Source organism: Lycorma delicatula, chromosome 4, assembly GCF_047948215.1.
Source record: "Lycorma delicatula isolate Av1 chromosome 4, ASM4794821v1, whole genome shotgun sequence".
In the NCBI taxonomy this organism is placed as follows: domain Eukaryota; kingdom Metazoa; phylum Arthropoda; class Insecta; order Hemiptera; family Fulgoridae; genus Lycorma; species Lycorma delicatula.
Genome location: NC_134458.1, coordinates 204886593 through 204900600, shown reverse-complemented (window position 1 = coordinate 204900600; position 14008 = coordinate 204886593). Strand labels below are relative to the sequence as shown.

General features: G+C 32.0%; 1 protein-coding gene across 2 annotated transcripts in view; it reads left to right on the top strand.

Moving 5' to 3' along the window:
* Positions 1 to 13362, top strand: part of Culd (CUB and LDLa domain) — a 45529-nt gene extending 32167 nt beyond the window's left edge. For both annotated transcript variants that reach the window (XM_075365068.1, XM_075365067.1), the window contains exons 12-14: positions 491 to 650; positions 9756 to 9937; positions 12518 to 13362. In XM_075365068.1, coding sequence (XP_075221183.1) covers positions 491 to 650; positions 9756 to 9937; positions 12518 to 13296 — 1121 coding nt within the window. In that variant the 3' untranslated portion in view covers positions 13297 to 13362. The remainder of the gene's footprint in view (positions 1 to 490; positions 651 to 9755; positions 9938 to 12517) is intronic.
* Positions 13363 to 14008: the final 646 nt, after the last annotated feature.

Genomic DNA, 14008 nt, shown 5'->3' with positions numbered 1-14008 from the left:
TCTACAAGCAACTTTTTAAAATCTATTATTTCTGTCTTTCAATTGTTAAAATTTGAACATGTAATTTAATTTTTTGGTACAATGATATTTCATTCTGAAATGTACTTCTGTATAATTTTCAAACATTCAAGTTATTAAAAAAAATTGTTCAATTTTGTATAAGTCTTAGATTTATTTAGCTTTGTTGTATTAGACTGAAGATACATATTAAATCATTACATTCACTTGGGATTATATAGGCATATTTTACCTACATTTATATATTAAACATTTTTACATATATCAATTTAATTAATCATTAGTTTATTGTATTTAATGTAAGTTTTTTAAAGTTCCTTTTTTTACAGAATATACATTTCCACATATATTTAATGGTAACTGTGTTGTTCATTTGCGGTATAGAATATCTTCAGCCAAAATTTGTTTTTGTTCTTTACTCAAGGATGCTTTCTAGTTCTTAAATTCTCTTTGCAATGTGTGATTATAACAGATGGAGCTAGAATTGAAGAAGTGGTTGCACCACCAGATGAACCTCCAGACTATGAAGCTCCACCAGATTATGAAGAAATAATAAAAAGTGCAACTGGTAGTACACAGCCAAAAAGGAAGAAAAGACCTAGGCGTAGTCGTTCAAGCCCAGGTCCTCGAACGTAAGTATGATTAAATAAATAAATTATCTTAATCCGTAATTAATTTTGAACCTTTTTTGGTAAGCAGGTACCACTATTTTCTTCTAAATCAGTGGGTATTTGGAGGTACTTGTAGAAAAATTATAAATATAATCAACTAAACTTAATCTATGCTCACTTCGTTTGCTAGTCAAGGTTAGCGAGTGAAGCTCAATTGTTAACCTTGACTAGCATTTGGTTAATTTAATAATAATCTTGCCTTGGCGAAGTTTGGTTAGATTATAATTATAAGCAATAATGCTTATACCGGACCTCTCTCAGGTACATTTCAAAGATCCATGTTTGAATAAAGTCGATGAGTAGAAATAAAAAAAATATAGTAGACTAATCCAAGATTGATTGTTAATATTTAAAATTGGTCCTTTTTTGGTAAAAATGTTATTTGGTTATTGTTATATAAATGTAAAAATGTGGGTTTTTTTTGTTATTTTTGAGAAAAAAGTGGTACCCCCTTACCAAAAAAAGTCATTAATTTTTTTTATGTTATTATTTATAGCAAGCTAAATTACCTGGTATTTCTGTAGATTTCCATTCTTATCTATTTTCTAGAAGGGCACGTTCAATTAAAAAAAAAAATATTGTAATTGTTTCTTTTCTTTTTATTTTCTTTTATTCTTGTCTTTTGAAATCCTTTACTAAATTACACTCCCAATGAATAAATCACAAAAAAACTACAACACTAGGAAGGGACCTCAAACTTAATTAAAATTTCTTCATGTTTCAAACTTCACAAAAATTTCTGGGAGTTTTAAAAATTTTATTTGGTTTAAATTTCATTGTTTGAAATTTTTCATTAACATGCATACTCAGCTAGTAAAATTATAAAATCAGTCTGCCAGGAGGAGGTTCAAAAATGAAAGTAAACTTACAAGAAAAGTTGTTTAAATTTGTATTATTGTTAAGTTTTTTGCTAAATACATTCTTTTGCATGTAAATAAAATTAATCAACACCAGAATGGCTTAAAATTTTTTTCTCAGCGAGCAAGTTCAAAATTCTATTTTTATCAAATAAGGGTGGTCCACTTAAGTTTAAGTTTCGAGTATGTATTAACAACTAAAATCACAGGTGGTGTGTAAATTGTTTAAAATGTAGGTTTTTCTGGTACTTGTCGGTTAGCCTTCCACCTCATTTAATTTTTAATATGGCCAAAAAAAAAACTAAAAAGGTTAAAAGCGTATTATTCCTCCCGTTCATTGTACATAATATGTGTATTTAATGTAATTAGACAAGGTTAACGGGCAAAGCGAGCGTGGATAAACTAACGATTCCATGAACTGACTTCGTACGATATCAAGATAACATAACGTTCGCTAACAATCAGTAATTTAAAGAAAATAGAGATTTTTTAAAGTTATATAAGTTTGTAATGGCAGTTTTTGGCAAAAAAGTGAAAAATATGTGGCATTCAGATAACCGACAAAATAAATTAGGTGGGACGCTAACCAACAAGAACCGTTTTCCTTAAACCATGTCATTCATTCATAACTGTAGAGACAGACAGTAATTAGTAAATATAAATACAAAAAGAGTCATGTATGTTATCCCGACAATTCCTTACTTAAAGTGAACATCTGTATAATTTAAGCAAGCAATGATTAACATATACATAGAAAATATTTTAAGATAGATTTATGTTTTTAAAGCCAGATTTTACTACATAGAGTGATTAACCAGGAAAGGAAAATAATTTGGGAACTGATTCTAGATCTTGAAATAAGAAAAATGTTCATGCAAACATATATTCGAAAACACATTTTATCGAGTTACGGCTAAGAAAAATTTCCTCCGGGTTTCAGTTTTCCCGTTGAAATGAGATCATAATGAAATTTTTAAGGCGTCATAAAACGGGTAAACTTGATAGTTTCTTGCGTCTTTTGACCTGAAATATCAAATAAAACAGGTCCCAGGACTTTTTACTTTTTCCTGTTTAGCCTCTGGTGATTACCTTTCAGATAATACTTCAGAGGATGATGTATAAGTGTAAATGAAGTGTGTAGTCTTGTACAGTCTCAGTTCGACCATACCTGAGATGTGTGGGTAATTGAAACCCAACCACCAAACACCGGTATCCACGATATAGTATTCAAATCCGTATAAAAGTAACTGACTTTATTAGGACCTAATCGCTGGAACTCTCAACTTGCAAATCAGCTGATCTGGGAAGACATGTTCACCACTAGACCAACCCAGTGGGTTAGATCCCAGGACTTTATTTCCCGTAGTTTTCTATGATGCCCAGCGTAAAATCAGAATAATTCGGTGCCGCAAACATGTTTTTTTTAGGTTTGAAGTACAATAACATTGTTAAATGACTAATAAATGCTTACATTTTTTATCAAAACTTGGAGAGAAAATTGATGTAATAAAGTCTATGAAAAAAATCAACTTTCATTATTGAAAACAAAACAGAACTTTACAGAAAAATGCTATAATTTATAAAAATAAAAAATAGCTGTTTTTAGTACAGTAATTTAGACTTTGAAAAACAAAAATTCTTTTAATTTACTTTAAAAAAAAAGTCCCTGTGATTTGCACTACATTTTATTACAATAAGGAAACTCGTTTACTTGCATTTTCAGTTGCCAATCTAATGATATCTTCACATTCCTTGATGAGGGCAGTAGCATTAAGAATGCAAGCAACTTACTTTTTGCTTATTTACCTCTAATTTCTCCCATCCCCATAAACAGTAATCTAAGGGAGTAAGGTCCGGTGATCTAGGTGGCCAATTTAACGGCCCTCTATGTCAAATCCATTTATCTGTAAATCTTTCATCTAAGAATTATCTTTCTTCATTCGTGAAATGTTTTTGCTGCTCCAGCGAGTTGTTAGTACATTTCAACTCTTTCAGCAAATGAGCAATTTTCAAGCACTAAGAAATTCATTTTTTTTAAATTCTTCATGAATCCTCCCCATGACACAGGAAACTAGTATGAAGGAACTAAGGTCGTAGATTATGCCACACCAAACATTCACCGAAAATCGTTGCTGGAAATTTGATTCAACAATAGTATGTGGGTATTCTTCAGACCACCGATGTGAATTTCGTGTACTGTTTATGCCATTACTGCTAAAAGTAGTCTCGCTCGAAAATGGGAAAATAGTATGAATGCATTAAGAGACAATTATTGTTAACCATTGACAAAATTGCAGTCGTCTGGCATGGTTACCAAGCTGGAGTTGTTGAACATACTGAACATGATTAGGATGCAGTTTGTAGTCATGTAATGTCCTCCATACTATAATTTTTGGAATGTTGAGTCGTGTAAAAAATTTTCGCGTGCTCATTGTAAGACTAAGCTTTACCATCTGAAGAATGTTTTCGCTTTAATCACCATGTACAGGTTGACGTTCAGATGAAACATGAGCGCTGGGAAGTTTACCATTCTTACAAAGATTACTAAAAATTCTACCAAATACTTCACGTGTGGAACTACTCGTTCAGAATACCATTGAATTGGTATTCTTCCACCGCAGCTGGAACACTTCCATTGCAAAAGCCATACACATAAATCATTCTGGATGAATGAAGAGACGCAGAATTTTTTAAAACAAAGAATTCAAATCAGAATTTTCACGTATTAAACTTCAGATTAAATTGTAAAATGTAGGTACAGTTTACACAAATACAACACAGAAACACTACATAACTTTATTCTCAAAAATAATTAAACATAATCAAAGTTATGTCAAAAACAACTAAACCGCCGAACATTTAGTATTAATACTTAACACAATTTTATGACAACAATGAGTAGTATTCAAATTAATTTCGAAGCATACAGTTAGTGTTGCCAACCTAATTTTTCTAAGGTATACTTCAGCGCTTCTCAACCTCTTTTTCTTTTTAGCCTCCGGGAATCATCGTCAGGTATTACTTCAGAGGATGAATGAGGATGATATGTATGAGGGTAAGTGAAGTATAGTCTTGTACAGTCTCAGGTCGACCATTTCCGAGATGTGTGGTTAATTAAAACTCAAACACCAAAGAACACCGGTATCCACAATCTAGTATTCAAATCCATGTAAAAGTAACTGCCTTTACTAGGACTTGAACTCTAGAACTCTCGACTTCCAAATCGCTGATTTGGGAAGACGCGTTCACCACTAGACCAACCCGGTTAGTGTTAGCGTCCAACCCAGTTAGCGTCTCTCAACCTGGGGGTCGCAACCCCCACGGGCGTTGCATTAATATGAAAGGGGGCTCGCGAAATTAGCCTTCATCCGTCAGTCATCCGTGTCCTATCCTCGGCGATTCTATGGACAAGTTTCTTATATTCGTTTCTGTCACTGACTGCGTCTTTCAGCTGTCTCATGGTCATGCCTGTGTCAGCTTTGATAGTATCAAGCCAACGGGTCCTTTGGCGGCCAGGTCTCCTTTTTCCGCTGACTGTACCAAGCATCATTGTTGATTTTTCTAATAAATTTGACCGCAGAAAAAACTTCGGACTTGTAAAAAGTACAAAGTACAAGAGTTTGAGCCAAAGTATTTTGTCTTTAAGGGACATGGCTGTTTGACCTACTCTAAAACTGCTTTGTTGGTAATTTTTGGCTGGCCATGGATTTTGCAGCATTCTTCTCCAGCACCATAGTTCGAAAGCATCAATTCTTCCCTCTTCAGGGTTCAACTTTCACATCCATAGATTATTATGGGTAAGATGATTGCATGGACTAGCCGGCACTTAGTGCCAGGACTAGTATTTTTCCAGATTTGGTTCATGCTCAACATTGCCTTCTGGCCCAGTGTTATTCACCATCTGATTTCTGGGCTGCACCCACCATTTGAAGTGATCGTTGATCCAAGAAAGATGAAATCATTAATGCATTCTATGTCTTCATTATTAATCGTGACTTTGTTATTTTTGCCAGTAGTTGTCATGATTTAGGTCTTTTTGACATTGAGGTGTAGGTCCATTTCCTCACTTTCTTTCTTCAATCTTTTTATCAATGTCTTCAGATCATGGTCTGATTCAGCTAGAAGCATTGTGTCATCTGTGTAACGGAGATTATTAATGTTGTGACCTCCTATTTTGACTCCAATCTTAGATTCTTCCAAGTTTAACTTCCGCATAATTATCTCTGCATAAATGTTGAATAGAAAGGGTGATAAGATGCAGCCCTATCTGACTCCTTGGTCAACTTTGAACCAGTCAGTGTCTCCATATACTGTTCGAACTGTAGCCTCCTGGTTGGTATATAATCTGATGAGGTGAGTTAAGTGTGATGGCACTCCCAGTTCATGTAAGGCGTTTCACAGCTTCTTGTGATGAACACGATCAATTTCTTTGGAATAGTTGACAAGGCATAGATAGATGGCCTTTTGATATTCGTGGGTATTTTCCAGAATCCATTGCAAATGTGCAATGTGTTTAGAGGTGCCACAACCACGTCGAAAACCAGCTTGGACATCTAATAGCTGAGCATCAGTGATCAATTTGAGACGGTTCTGGATGACCTTCAATAAGACCTTACTTGCACGTGAGATCATGGCTATAGTCCGGAAGTTTGAGCAGATATGAGCATCTCCTTTCCTTAGTAATGGGACGAAAACAGACCTTTTCCAATCAGTTGGTCATGTGCTAGTTTCCCAGATTTTTTGACATAATGGTGTGATTGCTGCTGGTGTAACAGGTCTGAGCAGTTCTACCGGAATAGTGTCTATGCCAGGAGCCTTGTTATTTGAGAGCTGTTTCAGAGCCCAAATCACTTCTTCTTCTAATATTGATGGTTCCAATTCATGTGGGGCATTTATAGTTGGTGACTGAGGTGTATTAGTGTTTGCATATAATTCTTCTACATACTGTTGCCATTGGTCTTTGATATTGGCTTGCTTAGTCAAGCCTTTTCCGTTTTTATCCGTGATGGTCGCTTTGTGAGCAGGAAAAGAGTTTTTGATTTGTCTTACTTGAGCAAAGAGACCTCTAGTGTTGCCTCTAATAAACTCCCCTCCCAGCTGCTTGAATTGTAACTTCCAAAATGCTTTCTTGTCTTGTCTAGCAGCACGTTGAAAATTAACATTTAGCATTCTCCTGAATTCATCTCTATTGCCAACAGCTTTTACTGCTCTTTGTTTTTCAGCAATCCAACCCTCAGTGATTCTATGGACAAGTTTGCTCCATTTGTTTCTGTCATTGAATGCTTCTTCCAGCTGTCTCATGATTGTACCTGTGTCAGCTTTGATGGTATCAAGCTAACAGGTCCTTTGCCGGCCAGGTCTCCTTCAACTTTACATGTAAACAATAATGAAGTAATTTTATGAAAAAAGTCATTTATTATAAACAGTTTACTTACAATTATAAGAACACATGTAAAGAAAATAAATTAATAAGATAGTTGTGTTTTTTCTATTTAAAATAAAAACGAAAAACACTTTTCACAATCTCGTCGAGAAATCATTTTTATGTTTTGGGAAATACTCTGCTAACTTAATTTTTAGCTAACGCAAATGCATCTTCATACTATTCAAACTGTGGTGAATAATAATCTTCTTCATCCAAATTTTTCTCAATATAACTGAAGTGAGTAGAAACAAACCAAAATTTTTGCTTTGAATAATCCAGATATCAAGTTTCTTAATGAAAGCATGAACATTGACTATCATTAATAAAATGTTTTTATCACATTGTAAATTCACATTCAAGTCATTTAAATGCAAAAGTACATCAGCTAAGTAAGCCAACAGCAAAATATACTCATTATTCTGTAAAAACATTGAGAATGGCATTTATTTATCCTGGAAAAATATTATTAATTCATCTTGCAATTCCAATAACCGGGTTGACACTTTCCCCCACGATAATCATCTGACTTCTGAATGGAAATGAAGAGATTTTTTCTTTCGCCCCATTTCATCGTGTAGTTTAGCCAACAGCCTATTCTATAATGGTCGAATTTTAATTAAAATTAACCATTTTTACAGGTTTAAAAGGAATTTGTTTGAGATTTTTCGGTATATTTTTTGTGGTGCAAGAGCATGTCTGTGAAGGAAGCAATGCATCCATTCCACCCTTGGTATAAGAGAATCTTTTAATTTTTTCAGAAATCCACTGTTCTTTCCTGTTATTGCCTTTGCACCAACACTACTTACTGTAATGTATTTTGGCCAGTCTATGTTATAGTTTTTAATAGATTCATAAAAAAAAAAAACATTAAAAGGACATTGTCCTTTTGCATGACCTGGTATTGATTTGCAAAACAACATATTTTCTTTGATTGATCTGTCCCTATTTATATTCACAAACATAAGAACTAAGAAATATTTGCCACATCTGTTGAGTCATCAAATTGAATACTAAAAAATTCACTTTACACCCGCTGAATTACCTGATCGCAAACATCTCAACAGCCATACCATCAATTCCCCTTGATACTGAGTTGTTGGAAAGCGAAATTTTTTTCAGTTTTTTGTTTCTTCCATGCCTAATAAAACACTGACCACATCAACAGCAGCAGGCAATATGAGGTTTTCTGGGATTGTATGGGGTTTGAACATCTTAGCTACGAGATAAGATCCTTCAAGTGTACTTTTATTAGTATAGCTAGATTTACAAATAATAGACCTTGTTGATTACTCAAATTATATCATTTTCTTTTGAAAAATTTCAAGGGTTTGCTTTTATGATCTGGATATTTAGTTTTCAACAGTCTGATTAATTTTGATGGCTTCATTATTGGCTACAATCTTGTCTTTTTACCAATTGATTCAGGATGTAGATGGCTCACTTCATTTTTTCACAAATTTATCCATTTTACATAAGAATCTAATTGACAAAAAAGAAAGTTACATCATTTGACCACACACTAAAAAACTAAAACCTCAATTATTATTTCCAATAAAACTATACTCTTAAAAAAGTAAATGAAGGCACCAGATGCACGCTTCGCATTTGATACTAAACTGATGTTTGGCAATCCCTTACACCTCTTTTATACTGCTGAGAGTACGACGTGTTCAAATGTATCATATGCGTGTTTGAAAATGACACTCTCACAGCTGATATTTAGAAGCAGACCAAATTACAAGGAGCTTGTACACATCAGGTTGGAACCTTTCTTTTTCTGTTCAGCCTCTGGAACCACCATAAGGTATTACTTCAGAGGATGATATGTATGAATGTAAATGAATGAATGATGATATGTATGAATGTGTATATTGTACAGTCTCAGGACGACAATTCCTGAGATGTGTTCAAGTTGGAACTCATAAATTGCTCATGTTTGTACACTTCATACATGCATGTTCATACCAGTCACTATCAACGCAGCTAAATAGTTTTAACTAGGTTTCATTGAGTTTAGTTGGGGGTCGTGAAATATTCATTATATATTTTTCTTATTTTTTGGGGGTTGTGGAGCTAAAAACAGTTGAGAATCGCTTGTCTAAATTTATTGTACTAAAAACAGCTGCTTTTAATTTTTACAATTCAAAATATTTTTCTGTTCAGTTTTGTTTTTCCTAGACTTTATTACATCACTTTTCTCAGTATTAAAATTTCTACATGTTTTTGATAATGTTAAGCATTTATTAGTCATTTAACAAAATTATTGTAATACAAAACCTAAAAAAAGTGTTTTACACAGATTTTTTCTGTTTTATATAGGGTATAATGAAACTAGTGGGATCTATTTTATTCTATTTTTATAATGCATTAAAAATTTCATTTTGACCGTTTCACCTGGAAAACTGAAATCTGGGGAAAATTTTTCACTAGCTGTAACTCAATAACAAAGCTTTTTTGAACATATGTTTCTATGAACTTTTCCTTATTTTAAATTCCAGAATCAGTTCCCAAATTCCTTTTCTTCTGAATCATTCTGTATGATAATTATATATTTGAATTGATTTATCCACAAGAATGAAGTTTTGTATTCATAATTTTTTCTTCAAAATTTTATTATTTAATATCTGTAAACAATTTTATGACTTGCAGCCAAGAACAATGGAATGAGTATTTATATTTTTTGTAATTTCTTCTATTTTCATTATGTAAGTTACTTAATGTATCCTCCTGTCTGCGAAAAAATAATCATTAATTGTCACTGATTTAATATCCATTTTTTTATAGGTTATTAACACCTGGAAATTCAAGTGTAATTCACACATCACATAATCAACCTGATGATGCAGAATCCCTACATTTTAGGAGTTTATCACCGCAATTAGGTTCTAGTGTTAATCGTAGCTGTCAGGTAACACCTGTACCTGATTCGCCCCCACCTCCATATTCAGAAGCTTATTCTAAACTAGGTAAGTTATTTCATTATTTTAGAGTATATCTTAAATTACTTTGTTACTCATGAGAAATATTATCATGTGTATTGTGTGAATTTGACAGTTAATAACATCAGACCTCAGTTAGTTCGTTTACTATTAAAAGAATAAATTTTTTAAATGTGAAAATAATTATTCTTTGAGTTATGCATGTACCATAAGTTTTTGCTTCTATCCAGTTGTCATTGTGTTTCCAGTTATATTTAATTTAACACATTCACAAGATGTAATTTGTTTTATATCTTACTCACTGTACTGAAATTCTTATGAGTAATTAAAAAAACACAATTATATATTTTTTTTGCATTAAAATGCTGCTATCGTAAAAAAATAAGTTATCGTAAAAACAGCAGTAAAAGACTACAACAATGCAAATCTCCCATACTAATCAAACTGCAGGGAGGTCCAGTCGAATGTACATATAATGTACGACTACCATGCTCTTTGGAGGGCCAGAGCTCAGACCACCCTGGAACTTAGAGGTCAAGGGGAAAATTGGCCACTCATAAGCGGCGAGTCAGTGTGGTGTGAGCCGCACTGTTGAGTGTGTGGAAGTTCCTTGATGCAGTTGCGCTGTTCAACCGGCATCAATAGTTTGTTTAAGGAAGGACTCTAACCGCATTGCTGGAAGAAGCTAGCCTTCAGTAATGATTGACCATCGATATCTGTCCTTATATGTTATTATTTTCTTTTGACAAGAATGAATTTTAATTTATTGACTTTCATATATTTTATTGTAAGATGGGGTATGCCTACCCATTTAGAAAATATATGACAAATGAACAGCTGGACACAAAATCAACTGATGTAATAGACCATGCTTATATCGTTATTGCAATTAGGTTAGCTCCAGGAGCTATTAGGAATCAGGTCATTTAAACTGTTCCAAAGTACACTAGCCCTTCGAGGCATGGACATTCAGTCTCAAGCTTTAGGGCAATCAAATGGGGTGGTGGCGGGAGAAATGCCTGTAAATCCAATAATAATTACACTCTGGCATGTGCAGGTGAAGTATTTATTTATTAACTGATATCTCTTTTTATTAGTTTCAAAAATTAAACTAAGAACAGTTTAATACAATATATATAAATACAATTATATAATACAATAATAATTAATTTATATATAATTAATTTATATACTTTTTTCCTATTTTGATAAGCTGGGTATTTTTAGAAATAATTTTTGTTTTAATTTATTGTACTTCCAAGCAGATTTTTTTTTTTTACTGGTAAAATAAAGTTCTTAAAAATATACTGAGATCACATAAGTTTTGAGATTTACTGTACATGTTGGTATTTGTCTACTTGAAAAATTTTAGGAAAATGAATTACAGGAATTATGTAACATAGGTTTTACTTCAGTATCATTAAATTAATTTTATAAATATTTGACAGTAGGATATTAAAAGTACTTTTAAAATGTATACATTTTCTACTTACCTGTTGAAAAATGTATTAAATTGAAAGAACACTTTTAGTAATTATTAGGTAAGAAAAAGATTGTAAACATTGTCAAAATATTATAAAAATTAAGTAAATGTTACAACAAATTTCTGTTTTTCAAGTTTTAAATAAATAAAGCTTATTTTATAAATTATATAAAAGTTATGTAAGTTATTTATATAAATAATTCTTCAGTATGGGAGAAAATATCTTGAAAATTGTCAAAAAAATATAAAGTACTTTAGACTTGTATAAAAAGAACTTATTTCCACACCAATTGGAAAGCAAACTAATGAAAATATGGACTAAATATAATGGTTAGGTGTGAAATTTAGTAAGTAATTCTATGGACCTTATTCTTTCAAGTAACTACTATACCAGCAAAGAGTTGGTGTTCTTTAAACCTAAAATGAACCTGACACTACTGATCCTCCTTCCTCATAACTTCTACCTTGTAATAATACATTTACTTCTACCTTGCAATTTGATTATTTATCATTTACTAGATTTGCTTTATTGCTGGATTTACAATGAAGCAAAACACTAAGTGTCCCACACTTCTACAAGATAGTATTTCAAAAATCTTCTTTCATAAAAAAAACTTGGAGAATAATAAAATTTGAATGACAAATTTGACAAAATCATTTAAAACATTATAAATGTTTAAACCTTGAAAATATCTGGTTTTGGGTTTCACAAGTTATAATTAGCCATAGTAAGATGTTTGGAATCATAAACAAGCTCTTTTTCACCTAAAATCCTCTTGATTGAAGATCTGAAAAATTGTTACAGTCAACATACAGAATTTAACAATCTACATTTTTATATATACTTTATGAAAATCTGATAATCCATTTTTTAGATATTTATCCTGAAATTTCATTTTATATATAATTGCATATGTGTGATGAAGTTACCTGAAAAACACTTTGTAATTAGAGAAAAGATTTCAATACTGTATATGTTTTGAATCAAAGTGTTAATGCCTACAACTACTCTCTAGCTTTTGTACCTGTAACAAAACGATATGAACAATTTAAAATAATCATTATTCTGATAAAATAAATAAACATTTTGAATATTACTATGTTTTTTTTGGTTTTTTTTATAGTTCAAGATGAACAAGAAATAGAAGCATGGGTTGCTATGAATAACAACATAGCCGATTTATCTGTAGTCATAACATCTCCAAGTCCTATAAGTTCTGAAGCACCATCAACTTCATTACAAAGACTTACTCCGATTCCATCGTGTTCATCAACTTCATCTGCACTATTTGATGAATTTAATAAGGATGAAAGGAATATACTACAGGTAATTCCATTAGAAAGAAACAGTAATAATAACTTTATAAATGATCATGATAATGAAATGAATGCTGGTGAAAATAATGAAGCGGTAGAACCTTTGGTTCATGAAAAAACTGATAATAGTAATAATATTAATAAAAATCATAATAATGAGGAAAGACATAACACTGAATTTGATGTTAATATATTATCTACATTTAGAAATACTGAACCGTTTGGTCCAACCAGAAGATTTAATAGAGGTAGAAACCATTTTAATAATAACAGAAATCGTAATGTTTATTCATTAGATGTTGATCATTTAAGAAGGAAACATCGTCGAATGGGTTGTAATTGTGAAGGAGCTTGTGGCTGTGTTGTCAGTAGTTCATCAAGAAGTTCAGTTCGTTCAATTACGCCTGAAAGTTGGTCTCCACCAAGTTACAGCTTACAAGCACTAGACATATACTTCTCTAATTTAGAATTCGGTTCCAGAAGAGGTTTACGACAGCATTCTAAGCTGAAAATATGGAAATCGCCAGAAAGTAGCTGTTTATCTCTAAGCATAGGTTCTGTTGATAATCTTAGGGATTTAGTTTAATTATATATTTCATTATATGTAATTACATCTGACTAAATAAAAATTTGCTAATGTTAAAAATATAGTTCATGTTATTTATGTGTTAATGAATGAATATGATATATCCTATTCTTTACCCAATTATTATTAAACTGAGCTTCAGATTGTTGACTTCTATTCATTTCTATCTCTCGTCATTCTTATTTAAAAGTTTCTCCATCTCTATTCTGCCTTTTACTTAGTTCTATACTATCTGTTCATCTTTTCCTTGTTCTTCCTGTAAATGTATGTTTAGATTAATGATTGTTTTTACAAATATTTCTCCTTTACGTTCTCCATAGGTTCTAAACCTTCTTAGTTTACACTTTCTATCTGGTTTTAGGTTTTATCTGGTCACGATGTGTATTATTAAACAGAATATACATCGGCCAGGAGACTGAACTATAGAAGTAAATGTTGAAAATTAATAACTGACAGGCTTTAATCTGACAACCTTCTACTCAAAAGATAAGCATCTTTTATCTGCACATCAAAAGGTTATATTTATTAGAATCACCTTTCTCCTTCCTATAAACTATAAAGTTAATGTACATTTTTACTGTTTTTACTTTTATATTCTGAAGGAAACAGAAATGTTATGGCTTGAATACTGTCGCGTGTTCGCAGCTTCTCTTTTTTCCTGTTTAGCCTCTGGTAACTACCGTTTTAGATAATTCTTCAGAGGATAATATGT